Raw genomic sequence first — 14,460 nt, forward strand, 5'->3', positions numbered from 1 at the left:
TTTGTCGGTTGCTGCTCTGCATCGGTTCGACATGATGAGCTTTGAGTCAAAGACTCCAAGATCTCTTTCGACTTCATTCTTGGCTATTTCAGCACCATTCATGGAGTCTGTGTGTTGCTTATTTCTTGTAACTAGCCAGTCATTGGGCGTTTTCTCATTGTTCCCAAATTTGTTCTTTCTAAATTCTCCCATTCCAAAACAGTTTTCACCTGCAAGCCTACAAAAAATGGCCTATTAATCATTCTTAACAAGTAGAGCAAATCAGGACTGGGAATTTTGACAGTCAGAGCATATGTTTGTCACAATTACAGGTACAACTGCAATGATTAGTACGCTGCATATCAGTTCAACAAAAAATTTAAGCTTAAAAGTTTATTACTTACAGAAAGCAGTTAATGCTGTACCTTAACACCTTTAAAAAAGACCTAGATAAACATCAGCGGCCCCAATTTGGTCTGCTTGTTAGCAACAGTTAACGTGCCTTTATCTGTAGGTCTGCGATCTGCTGTCGCTGATGCATGCTGTTTTCAGAATGGGAGAATTCTTTCCCCATGGCATCTAGAAAACAGCCAACGGCTGACTAACAGCAATAAGGAGGAGTTCACATTGCCGAGTACCACAGAGAGGGCAACGGTTTGATGCACAAATCCTGACACCGCTGTCTCACAGCTTCGACAAGCCCAGAAGTATGCAAGTATTTGTGGATAGTGTTTTGGAGAGATGTGAGGATCTTTATTTTTTGTGTTCCAATAGACTTGCTGAGGAGACAGAGCACAGGGGCAGGTTGCAGGCAATGTGAATGCAGTGTCCACAACATGCTCGGACTTGGAAAGAAGTCAGCAAGAGGCTACGTGTGATCTGAAAAAGAGCACAAAAGTAAGCATTTCCATTGTGTCAACACATTATAAATAGCTACAGCTAGCAAGAGTCTTAGCTATCAGTATGAGGGACCAGCTCCCTGAAACATAGCAAACAGTGTGGAAAAGCAGAACTGTATCACTATATATATATAGATTCAGGAAATTACAACAGTGAAACTCACTAAAATAACTGCTCGTTTCTGAAGAAAATTAGTTGTAAACTTTGCATTTCATTAGGATGTAAGAAGCAAGTTAATGAATTTTTGGAACTGATGTGAGGCTCTAACTCAGCCCTGACTGATGCAAGTGCTTAAGGAGGTGATTTAAAAAGTCCTGAAGGACAAAGCAGCAGGGAAGCCCGCAGTGTTAGGATGCTGGTCTTCAAGATTCTGATTCTGAATGAAATGATCCCATACCAAATAATTCCCTGTGTAATGCCATTGTGGTCTCATGTTTGCAGGCCCAGCTTGTTCACAATCGGAAAGCTATGATGGGCCTGCGAGGTGTAAAATCCAGGAAGTACCATTAACCGTGCGTCAGTGGTGCAGTGTACAGATGTTTGGCGTTGGATTTGTTAGAGGTCTGAGACGAGTCACTGATATGTGCAGAAAGATGCAGATTCAATTTTCACAATGCCTTCTGTTCACTGTCCCTGACAGTGAGGCAATGACAGTGTCTTTGTAGCGCTGCCACTAATAATACCATGGCTCCATACATAGTATGTACTTAAAGAGGGCACATTGCTGTTTGTGGGACCTTGCTGTGCGCACATTGGCTGCTGCGTTTCCTACATTACAACAGTGGCTACATTTCAAAAATACACCATTGGCTGTAAAGCACTTTGGAACACCATGACGTCATGAAAGTCAGTATATAAATGCAAGCTCGCTCTTTCTTCTAGTGCTAACGGGTCACTGGGATCCGTGAACATGTAGGGAATACTAACCAATCACTGGGATCAGTGAACATATTGAGAATTCTAACCAGTTACTGGGATCAGTGAACACTTTGAGAGTACTATCTAGTTACTGAGATTAGTTAATATATTGAGAATACTAACCAGTCACTGGGATCAATGAACATATTGAGAGTACTAACTAGTTACCGGGATCAGTGTCCACAAAAAGCAGGACAAATCCAATCTGGCCAATTACCGCCCCATCAGTCTACTCTCGATCATCAGCAAAGTGATGGAAGGTGTCGTCGACAGTGCTATCAAGCGGCACTTACTCACCAATAACCTGCTCACCGATGCTCAGTTTGGGTTCCGCCAGGACCACTCGGCTCCAGACCTCATTACAGCCTTGATCCAAACATGGACAAAAGAGCTGAATTCCAGAGGTGAGGTGAGAGTGACTGCCCTTGACATCAAGGCAGCATTTGACTGAGTGTGACACCAAAGAGCCCTTGTAAAATTGAAGTCAATGGGAATCATGGGGAAAAATCTCCAGTGGCTGGAGTCATACCTAGCACAAAGGAAGATGGTAGTGGTTGTTGGAGGCCAATCATCTCAGCCCCAGGTCATTGCTGCAGGAGTTCCTCAGGGCAGTGTCCTAAGCCCAACCATCTTCAGCTGCTTCATCAATGACTTTCCCTCCATCATAAGGTCAGAAATGGGGATGTTCGCTGATGATTACACTGTGTTCGGTTCCATTCACAATCCCTCAAATAATGAAGCAGTCCGAGCCCGTATGCAGCAAGACCTGGACAACATCCAGGCTTGGGCTCATAAGTGGCAAGTAACATTCGCGCCAGACATGTGCCAAGCAATGACCATCTCCCCTTGACAATCAACAGCATTACCATCGCCGAATCCCCCACCATCAACATCCTGGGGGTCACCATTGACCAGAAACTTAACTGGACCAGCCATATAAATACTGTGGCTACAAGAACAGGTCAGAGGCTGGGTATTCTGCGGCGAGTGACTCACTTCCTGACTCCCCAAAGCCTTTCCACCATCTACAAGGCACAAGTCAGGAGTGTGATGGAATACTCTCCACTTGCCTGGATGAGTGCAGCTCCAACAACACTCACGAAGCTCGACACCATCCAAGATAAAGCAGCCCGTTTGATTGGCACCCCATCCACCACCCTAAACATTCACTCCCTTCACCACTGGTGCACAGTGGCTGCAGTGTGTACCATCCACAGGATGCATTGCTTCTTCGACAGCACCTCCCAAACCCATGACCTCTACCACCTAGAAGGACAAGGGCAGCAGGCACATGGGAACAAGACCACCTGCACATTCCCCTCCAAGTCACACACCATCCCAACTTGGAAATATATCGCCGTTCCTTCATTGTCGCTGGGTCAAAATCCTGGAACTCCCTTCCTAACAGCACTGTGGGAGAACCTTCACCACACGGACTGCAGCGGTTCAAGAAGGCGGCTCACCACCACCTTCTCAAGGGCAATTAGGGATGGGCACTGAATGCTGGCCTCGCCAGCGATGCCCACATCCCATGAACGAATAAAAAAAAAACTTATTGAGAGTACTAACCAGTTACTGGGATCAGTGAACATATTGAGTTACTATCTAATTACTGGGATCAATGAACATATTGAGAATACTAACCAGTCACTGGGATCCACGCAGACATCAGTGGGAGATGCCGTAACTCTGTTGTGACTCTTACTGTGAAGCTAGCCTCGATGATCTTCAGCTTGAGGGAATTCATGGATGCGGAGTTGCCTACACAGCACATTTCCATGGAGTATATCACTGCACCTGTGGCATCTGCTATGATGACCGGTTAAAATGTATACACCAGCCGCAAAGGGGCTATCTGTCGGGACAGCTGTCGATGCAATTGGCATTTGAGGAGTCTCAAATTGGAGTAGGACTAGAGGTTGGATTTAATATGCTTGGCACCAGACCAGAGGAAACAGTTGTGCAGGCGGTCATGTGCCTCTCTGTTGCCCACAACTCATTGTGAGCTTGGAACAGTGAGCAACATGCTCCACGAATTCATGCATGATTTATTTAGTGATTCACAGCGGACTGATCTTAGCATTGCCACTTATGTTGGCCTCACATCCTTGACCACCCATGACCAAATACTTCAGCTAGCAAAGATGCCACAGTGATTGCATTCACTGGCATCCCTAGCATTGCTGCTGCTGTGATATCAGGCTTTGTCATAGATAGAAATACTGTGTTTTATCACCCTCTGCATCTGCATTTGTGGGTTTGCACATTCCTTGCAGTAATAAAAAGACTTGCATTTATAATAGTGCCTTTCATAACCTTAGGTTGTCCCAAAGTGCTTTACAGCCAATGAATTATTTTTTAAATTCACTTTATTAAGGCAGGTGAATCATCTCAATGTGAACTCAGAAGAAAAGTTCAGATAAAAAGACGTAGGAGCAGTAGAATTAAAAAGAACAAACCTTTATTGTAAGATCTCAACTCCTGCAGCTTCAGGCCTCCTCTACACAGCTTTCTGTCCCAGGGGCACTTTTTGTATTCAAATTGTTGTTAAAGAAAGTTAAGAACTTGCATTTATTTAGGCCTTCACCACCTCAGAACATCCCAAAGTGCTTTACAGCCAACAAAGAAATTTTTGAAGTGTAGTTACTGTTGTAACGTAGGAAACATGGCAGCCAATTTGCACACAGCAAGGTCCCACAAACAAGAATGTGATAATGATCAGATACTCGTTTTTTTTCTAAGTGATGTTGGTTGAGGGATAAATATTGGCTAGGATACTGAGGAGAACTCCCCTACTCTTCTTCAAACCAGTGCCGTTGGATCTTTTACATCCACCTAACAGAGCAGACGGGGCTTCGGTTTAACGTCTCACCCAAAAGAGGGCACCTCGGACAGTGCAGCACTCCCTCAGCACTGCACTGGGATTGTCAGCCTGGATTATGGGTTCAAGTCTCTGGAGTGGGACTTACACCCACAACCTTCTGACTCAGAGGCAAGAGTGCTACCCACTGAGCCACAGCTATGTATGAGTGCTCATTGTTTCTTTTCCCCTGCCCTTTGTTCTATTCCTTCCTAAAGGCTGCCTGATGTGCTGCTGTGGTTTGGTTTGCGACCTCCAGCATCTAAGCCCATTTTGCCTTTTCCCCTCTCTAATTGGACTCTTTCTGTTTGAATTGGCGCCTGTGACGATTAGCGCATGCGCAGGGCGCTGGGCAGGCGATTGCGGCCTGGAGGCTTTTAACGTCGGCGGAGAACGGCCTCCTGTCGGCCGGTTAGAAATGGCAGTGGCTTCTAAGTGAGTGACTCGGGGAAAGGAGGGAATCAACTGTTCGTCGGCGACCGACAGCAAGACTGAGGGGCGGCGGCGGCGGGAGCGAGCGCCATTTTTAAATTGGCGCGAGTGGGCCCGGGCCCGAACCCGAACCTGAACCCGGGCCACCTCCGCGGCGGGGGGATGGACAGCCCCAAGATCACTCCATGGCTCCACATCACAATATAGGGATTAGAGGGGGGGTTAAGGAGGCGGTCCGCCCGGGAAAGTACCTGTGTCCGCCGCTGCCTCTCGGAGCTGTCCGTTGAAGAGCGTTTGCCGTTGCCTGGTTGCACCTCGTTGCCTGGGCAACCGGCTCCGGTGCGGGGGAGGGGTGGAGCAGCCCAGGGTCTCCATGCCATTGGAGTCTGATGGGTTAAAGCAAGCACCTTGCTCGTCTCTCCCATTTCTTTGGGTCTTAAGCGCACAAGGTAGGGATCGAACTCACTCTATCGGCTGTAATGTGAATCTGTTGTGATTTAATGAGGCAGATTGAGCTGGTGTATGCAGAGTCAGGGGCAGCAGTCACTGCAAACATGAGAAGATCTCATTCTCCACTCAATTGAATGTGGTCTCAGTGTTAAAATATACAAATTCTTCAGATAATTCTGCAGTGTATCTCTGTCCTGCTCCCTTTTTTGTGTTTCATTTCCCTGTCTTCGTCTAGATGCATTCGTAATTACAGTGGCAGTTCTCAATTTAAAGTAAATTGAGGAAAGGTAAAAGAAAACAATGCAAAAATAAGGCAAAATCTCAAGTTAAATACATTAATTGAATGGAGAAGTTATTGTATTTTTAAAAAAACCAAGCTGTCCCCTTTCCTTTTGTTGGAGTCTGGACAGCTGGACTCCATAGGGACTTAGTGAATGTCAGTATGTTATTCCTCCATGAAGAGCACAACAGTTGAGCCCAATCCTTTCCTTACCCAGCATCCATATGTGCACTTCCTAGCAGAGATAATTGGATAGCAATCAGGAATGGGCAACAAATCTGAGCACAGTACTGTTCTTCCCCCACCCCCCCAAAGAAGCACTTCCCCTATAATTGCTTGATCTAGTAGAAAATTAATTTTAATAATAAAATACAATTGGGTGTTTTTCCTCCAGTTTCTTCCCTCCTCCCCAGAAGGCACTGACTCTTCCTGGTTCAATGGTTGCCGGCAGCCCTCCAGTACTTTGCCAAAATGGCCACCTCCTTATGTGACCTCAGATTGTAAAGTGAAGGCTGGTTATTCGACCATGGAGAGCATCACAGCTAAGCCCGATGCTGTGCTCACCTGATGTTCATAAATGCACACTTTTCAGCAGCTGATACTCTAGCAGGAATCAAGAGTGGGAACTCTGATTTTTCCCATCCCTACCCTAACCATAATCTCTGCCGGAGAACAGCAGGGAAACAGTTCTACCATCTGAACTGCCACCCCCATCCCTGACTGAGATTAGTGAAATCAGCAATCAAACTGAGGACTTCCCTGGTTTGAATGGCTCGGTACCATATAGTGCATTTACCTGCCATTGCAACTAGCTGTGTTTTAACCTTTCTTTTTCGCTGTGTGTCTCAATTATTATTTTTATATCCTGCAACCTTAATTAGGATGAGCCCATCACTTTAATAATGTGCATTTTGTAACAATTTGGAATAGTTCATGGAGGGAGGGGAAGTGCTGACAGTACCGATGCTTAAATGCCTTTTTTTATTGTGACAGTTGATTTCAGATGGCTTCAGGAAGAGAGGCAGCCCATGCACTTGGAGGGAATTCTTTGTATCCTGGATTGTTGGATCATTCTTTTCTAGCACAGTCTTCTGCTCACCTGCGTTCTGCAATGGATGCTCTGTCTAATCAGCCATCTCCGCTAAATGAAGGAATAGACCTTTGTGGGACTGATACGGAGCTACAAAAAATGTTAATCGACGAGAGAATGAGATGCGAACATCACAAAACCAACTATCAGACGCTGAAGGCTGAACACACAAGGTATGCTAAAAGCAAAAAATTGCAGATGTTGGAAATCGGATAGAAAAACAGAAAATGCTGGGAATACTCAGCAGGCCATTCAGCACCTGTAGAGAGAACGGACAAGTTAATATGTCAGATGTGGACCAATTCTGACAAGGTTGTCAAGGCCTTAGAGAGGGTGCAGAGGAGATTTACCAGAGATGAGGGACTTCAGTTAAGTGGAGAAACTGGAGAAGCTGGGATTGTTCTCATTAGATCAGAGAAGGTTAAGGGGAGGTTTAATAGAGGTGTTCAAAATGAGGGGTTTTGAGAGAGTAAATAAGGAGAAACTGTTTCCACTGGCAGGAGGGTTGGTAATCAGAGGTCACAGATTTAAGATAAGGGGAGATGAGAAATTATTTTACGTAGTGAGCTGTTATGATCTGGAATGCACTGCTTGAAAGGGTGGTGAAAACAGATTGAATGGTAACTTTCAAAAGGGAATTGGATATATACTTGAAAAGGAAAAAAATTGTAGGGCTATGGGGAAAGAGCAGGGGAGTGGGACTAATTGGACAGCTCTTTCAAAGAGCTGGCACAGGCATGGGTCAAATGGCCTCCTTTTGTGCTGTATGATTCTATCTGAAATGTTAACTCATCTGTTCTCTTTGCAAATACTGACTAACTTGCTGAGTGTTTTCAGCATTCTGTTTTTGTTACACAAGGTACACTGTAATACACATATTTTAGATGTTTCAGAATGTTTCATGTTTCCATTGTGCAAAAATGTTAATGGCTGCGGATATATCTTTAAGTGAGTATGTTTTATTTACTTGTTTTTTTAAAAGAAGTTGCTCATAGTAAAGTATTATAGTAACGCACGGTGAAATAGTTTGTTCCTCCTAGAATTAAACAATGACCAAGCTAGCAGCAGCTGTAGTTGAAGCTTGTGAACTTTCTAGCATCATCCCATGTATTGTAACTACCAGAATTACTGTTGGTGCAAATTGCTTTACAGTGGGACAAGAGGGGGGAGCAACTTCGTAGCTTGTTTCTTGCTGAAATCTGGCAGTGAGCACATGGATGCGTACCTGAGAGTTTTTGAAACTGTCCCACTGTAAAATGATGGCTGCAACTAGGCCACTTGCACACTTCCTTCCTTTCAGTGTTTTTGATACTACTTTTCAGAACAGAATTCCGCCCTTGGCACACAAATTTAACATGAAGATTTCTGTTGCTCGCTTGGCGACAGTGCAGAATGATCTTTTGAATCACACCAATGCCGATCATGTATTGTAATGCTGTGTATGAAATTGCCAGTCTCTTCTTGGTAGAGGGACCACCTGAAAAATCTTAAAAACTTAAAATGACGTGGCCATAAGCTTGTTTCTGTCATTAGATGCTCCACTAGCAGCCAGAGGCTGATGAGCAGAGCTGAATTTGTTCATTTTTTTAGTGAATCACGCACCTACTCCCATGGGTCGGGATATTGCAAATTACATAGCAGAGTTTTCACACAGTTCAGTACATTTGGGTAGCACAATGCTTTGACAGGCCAGTCATTTCTTTACAGGATCTTTAAAAGAGAAGAAAAGTTAAGAGGGGTTACTTGAAGAACTTCCCCTTTTGAAAGGAAGAAAATTTTAAGCAGCCCTAAATTACCTTGCTGTTTTTGAAAATATCAGTTTTATTGCCGATCTGGGGACCTTCGAGTAGGCTGCTCTGAGCCATCTTACTCTGGGAAACCGTGCTGCAGGCTGGGGATTTGACAGTCTCCATGTCAGCAGAAAAAAAAATCACATTTTCAAAAAGATCAATTTAGTGCTCAACAACAACAACTTGCATTTATATAGTGCCTTTAACATAGCAAAAGGTCCCAAGGCACTTCACAGGAGTGGAATCAGACAAAAAAATTGACATCGAGCCAAAGGAGGAGACAATAGGACAGGTGACCAAAAGTTTGTTCAAAGAGATAGGTTTTAAGGAGCGTCAGCAGATTAGAGAGCAGCTAACGTATTACCAATCTTTAAAAAGGGACCTAGGAATGACTCAAGGAACTCCACGCTAGTGAACCTAACATCTGATGTGGGTAAAGTATTTCGAAGGCATCCTGAATGAAATGTCTAGGTAGATATGGCAAGAGGGAGTCGACGTGGTATTATGGGAGGGAGGTCCTGTAGTCAATGATGGATCTCATTGACAGTGGAAATTCTGTGCTTGTGAAGTATTTAGATTTCAGTAAAGTTTTTTTGTAAGTGATTAGTCAACAAGGTAAGACAATGTGGAGTAGGTGACGAGCTTCTGAGGTTAATTGAAAATTGGCTAAATAAGTGAAATCAATGGGTGTTTGTAATGGGTCACTAGTTGGGTGCCACAAAGAGTGGTGCTAGAGCCATTGTTGTTTACAGATTATTTGAAGCTAGGGATGGAAATGTCAACTGTGTCTGCTGCAACTCAGTAGTAGCATTCTCGCCTCTAAGTCAGAAGGTTATGGGTTCAAGACCTATTCCAGTGATTTGAGCGCATAATCTAGGCTGACACTCCAATGCAGTACTGAGGGAGTGCTGAACTGTCGGAGTTGCCGTCTTTTGGATGAGACGTCTGCCCTCTCAGATGGACATAAAAGATCCCATAGCACGATTCAAAGAGGAGGGGAGTTCTCCTCGTTATCCTGGACAATATCTATCCATCAACCAACATCACTAAAACAGATAATCTGTTTCATTTACTTCATTGCTGTTTGTGGGACGTTGCTTTGTACAAATTGGCTGTCGTGTTTCCTACATTACAACAGTGACTACACTCCATTGTACTTCATTGGCTGTAAAGCACTTTGAGAATCCTGAGTTGTTCTTCAAAGTTTGCAGATGGCATCAAATCGGTGGGTGGGAGGTGTTCACACATTGATGGAGAGGCATATCCATTGATACCTTTGCCTAATAAAAATTTATCGACCTCAGTCTTGAAAATTTCAATTGATCCAGCATCCACAGCCTTTAGGGAACTTTTACAGTTATCTATTAAGTATTCTACTTTTGCAATAGCAAAATAATTAAAAGATAATTATTGTGGACGTATCATAAGGATTGCAAAGATTTTAACACTGCACAGTTTTGCAAGTTGGCTTGCATCTCTTATTAGACTACCATATTGAAAAGTGTGTAAGCGGGTGAATTTTGGCTGTTACATAGTGACTCTACATATTAAATAGTTTGATAGTTGATCATGCAGTTTCTGAAAATATTTAATTCTAAGACTAAACAGTTTAAAAACATCTAAATCTAAAGCATTTTACTCTAAAATGTCAGGCTGCAAATGCAATGGTATTTTCAGTAGCCATATTGGGTTTTGAAATGCAGGTATTTTAATTTGTAAATTTGCTGTTGGTAATGGGGCTAATAGTTGATATTAAAGCTACATTACAACAGTGACTACATTTTAAAAGTGCTTTATTGGCTGTGAAGTGCTTTGGGACGTCCTGAGGTCGTGAAAGGCGCTATATAAATGTGAGATCTTTCTTACTCAAACCTATAATACTGTCTAATATTTAGAGATAAAACAAAACCGATCTTATCAGCTGAATATGGGCTTGGGGCAGCAGGAAGAGTTTCAATTTGATGGATTTGAGAATAATGGATGTTGGGTGAAAGTAGATCTGATTGGGTGATGCTATGTTAATTGCATGTCCTATGTAAAAATGTTGAGTTTTTTTCTTGCTGCAGGTTGCAGGATGAATATACAAAAGCACAGCATGAGCTGAAACGCCTGCTCATGGATAAACAAAGCACCCAGGAGAAATTCCACCTTCTACTAGCCGAACTGCGTGGAGAATTGTTAGATAAAACGAGGGAGCAAGAGGAACTGAAAATGCAGGTAAGGTGACGCCTTAACCTGAGACGTTGCTCCCTAGTTTTAGACTCTCCAGCCAGGGGAAACAGCCTCTCAGCATCTACCCTGTCAAGCCCTCTAAGAGTTTTATACATTTCAGTGAGGTCACCTCTCATCCTTCTAAACTCCAGAGAGTATAGGTCCATTCTACTCAATCTCTCCTCAAAGGACAACCCTCTCATCCCAGGAATCAATCTAGTGAACCTTCGTTGCACTGCTTCAAGGCAAGTATATCCTTCCTTAGATATGGAGACCAAAACTGTACATAGTACTCCAGATGTGGTCTCACCAAAGCCCTGTACAATTGTAAGACTTCCTTACTCTTGTACTCCAACCCTCTTGCAATAAAGGCCAACGTACCTTTTGCCTTCCTAATTGTTTGCTCCTGCATGTTAACTTTCTGTGTTTCATGTATAAGGACACCCAAATCTCTCTAAACACCAACATTTAATAGTTTCTCACCATTTAAAAAAAAAATCTGTTTTTCTATTCTTCCTACCAAAGTGAATAACCTCACATTTCCCCACATTATACTCCATCGGCCACCTTCTTGCCCATTCACCTAACCTGCCTGTATCCCTTTGCAGACTCTTTGGGCTCTATTTTAGCACCCGCGATTGGGTGCGTTCCTGGCGGGGGGGGCTCCGAAAATCGGGGATTCCCGGGGCGGGTCGGGAGCCCGGCTCCAACCCGCCCACTTCCGGGCTTCCCACAGACGCGCTGACATGTGCGCGCAGCCCCCGCATGTGGGACTCCCGCCGGTAATTAAAGCCGGCGGGGTGCCACTTAAGCTATTTATTTTGGTATTTCAGGTCGTTTACAGACCTGATTAACGAGATATTTTAGGAGGGTTAGGATTTTACAAACAACTGGGACTGTTTCCCGTACTGGGGGAAACACTCCCAGTTCAAATGGACGTGTTGCAGCCATCAGCCTGTGGCAGCTGCAAAGGTCCATTTGACAAGTCGGGTGGGGGGGGACGTGGGGGGAGAGACCCTCACTCATTGCAGGAGGCCACTCTGTCACTTGGACAAAGTTTGGCCTCCACCACCCTCCTCCTAACAATAAAATTCACCAACTTGCACACTTAGCCCGGTGTCCAGACACATGTACCTACCTTGCGGACCTCCTCAGATGTACATCTTCCGGATGGGGGCCGCCGTAGCTGCAGTCATGACCTCCTCGGAGGGCGAACAGCATCACCAGCCTCGCCGGCCACGCCGTCCACCTCTGACACATGGAGCTCCACAACACAGTGCTGTGACACATCCACCTGCACAGCAGGAGGGAGGGCAACGGCAGAGAGAGATGCGTCGCAGGGGGCACTACTCTCGCCACAGGGTCCACAGACCCCGAGGCTCAGCTTCCTGGACCTCTCTGAGCAGCAGTGCACACGGAGGCTCAGAGTCACTCGACATGTAGTCGTGGACATCTGCAGCCTCCTTCATGCCGAGTTGCTCCCGGCTGGCCCATGCACCATCTTCTTACCTGTCGCTGTCAACGTCACCACTGCCCTCAACAACTTCTCCTCCACATCTTCCAGGGTGCCAACGGGGACATCGCCGACGTCTCTCAGTCGTCTGCACAAAAGAGCCCTGCGAATACACCTACACCCACTCTGCAGTGACACAATGGGTGGCATCAGGTGTGGGTCTTCATTGTGATCCTCAGGAAAGGGCATTTTTGCACATATGTGCAGTAGGCAGCGTAAACCAAACATGTCGTGAGCATGAAGGGGATGCACAAGGGTGTTTGAGGGTTTGTCATGGTTTTTACTTATATTGAATTTCTGATCAACTCACATTACATATTATATTGGCACCACTACTGCCACATCTTTGCAAAGATGTGGCAGTAGTGGTGCCAATATAATATGTAATGTGAGTTGATCAGAAATTCAATATAAGTAAAAACCATGACAAACCCTCAAACACCCTTGTGCATCCCCTTCATGCTCACGACATGTTTGGTTTACGCTGCCTACTGCACATATGTGATGCATGCCCTTTGGCTGCAGCACAGGTAGTGGCAGGTTGAGTGAGGCTGACTGTGAAAGAGATGCATGAGAGGGTGAGTATGAGATAGAGCCATGAGATTGTATGAGGATTGGGTTGAGTGGTAGTGGCGGGATGAATACTGGCGAGGTGAGTAAGTGCAGGTAAGATGAGGATGAGGTTTGAGTGGGTGTGAGGTGATGTGACAGAGTAGTGTTGGCAGTGCAGAAGGAGATGTGGGGTGGGGGCGGTGATGTGGCGGGCGGTGATGTGGCAGACGGAGTGTAGGGGAATGAGTAAGTGTACTCACTGTGGCTGACCTACTGAGGTCATTGCAGCGCCTCCTGCACTGTATGCAGGTGGGCGATATGTTGGTGGTGCAGGTGACCTCCTCTGCCACCTAGAGCCAGGCCTTCTTGGTGGCAGAGGCAGGCTGCTTCCTCCCGCCCGCCGGGGGGAAGATCTCTGTCCTCCCCCTCCTCCTCACCTCATCCAGTAAGAGCTGGAGTGAGGCATCATTAAACCTGTGAGCAGCCTTCCCCCTGGGCTGCTCCATGCTGTAATTTTTCCTATTTGTTGCAGCATCAGTCAGTGGAGGACTGCCCCTTTAAATAGGGCTCCTCCAGCTGACAGACCTTACTGCGCAAGCGCAGTCCGCCTGCCGCGCAGCTCAGCAACGGGGGACCCGGAACAAGAGGTAAGTGGATCCAATTAGCCTGCGATTGCGTTCGGGGCAGACTGATTTCACCGGGCGCATTACCCATGCACCCAGTCGCCCCCCCCCACCGCTGCCCTGGTAATATCGGGCCTTTTGTGTCTTCCTCACAGCTTACTTTCCCACCTAGCTTTGTATCGTCAGAAAACTTGGATACATTACACTTGGTCCCTTCATCTAAGTCATTAATATAGATTGTAAATAGCTGAGGCCCAAGCACCGATCCTTGCGGCACCCCACTAGTTTACAGCCTGCCAACCTGAAAATGACCCATTTATTCCTACCTCTCTGATTTCTGTCTGTTAACCAATCCTCTTTCCATGTGACTATATTACCCCCAATCCCATGAACCCTTATGTGTAACAACCTTTTGTGTGGTACCTTATCAAATGTCTTTTGAGAATCCAAATATACTACATCCACTGGTTCCCCTTTATCTACCCTGCTAGTTACATCCTCAAAAAACTCTAATACATTTGTCAAACATGATTTTCCTTTCATAAAACCATGCTGACTCTGCCTAATCATATTTTGATTTTGTAGGTGCTCTGTTACCACTTCCTTAATAATGGATTCCAGCATTTTCCCGATGATTGATGTCAGACTAACTGGCCTGTAGTTTCCTGTTTTCTCTCTTCCCTCCTTTCTTAAATAGCGTTGTTACATTTGCTGCCTTCCAACCCACTGGGACCATTCTAGAATCTAAGGAATTTTGGAAGATCACAACCAATGCATCCATTATCTCTGCAGCCACCTCTTTTAGAACCCTAGGATGTAAGCCACAGGTCCAGGGGATTTGTTGGCTTTTGGTCCCATTAAT

The 14,460-nt window shown here is 45.2% G+C and overlaps 1 protein-coding gene and 1 long non-coding RNA gene across 2 annotated transcripts in view; one reads left to right on the top strand and one right to left on the bottom strand.

Annotated features, from left to right (window-relative positions):
• Positions 1 to 710: 710 nt before the first annotated feature.
• On the bottom strand, positions 711 to 5,549 carry LOC137341519 (uncharacterized). The gene is made up of 2 exons (XR_010967043.1): positions 5,341 to 5,549; positions 711 to 858 (listed from the first exon to the last, which is right to left on the bottom strand). It is a non-coding gene; the product is annotated as an uncharacterized lncRNA (long non-coding RNA).
• Positions 5,006 to 14,460, top strand: part of cep83 (centrosomal protein 83) — a 60,160-nt gene continuing 50,705 nt past the window's right edge. The window contains exons 1-3 of the mRNA XM_068004656.1: positions 5,006 to 5,092; positions 6,813 to 7,082; positions 10,766 to 10,916. Coding sequence (XP_067860757.1) covers positions 6,823 to 7,082; positions 10,766 to 10,916 — 411 coding nt within the window. The 5' untranslated portion in view covers positions 5,006 to 5,092; positions 6,813 to 6,822. The remainder of the gene's footprint in view (positions 5,093 to 6,812; positions 7,083 to 10,765; positions 10,917 to 14,460) is intronic.

This window comes from Heptranchias perlo, chromosome 24 (assembly GCF_035084215.1).
Source record: "Heptranchias perlo isolate sHepPer1 chromosome 24, sHepPer1.hap1, whole genome shotgun sequence".
Taxonomy (NCBI): Eukaryota; Metazoa; Chordata; class Chondrichthyes; order Hexanchiformes; family Hexanchidae; genus Heptranchias; species Heptranchias perlo.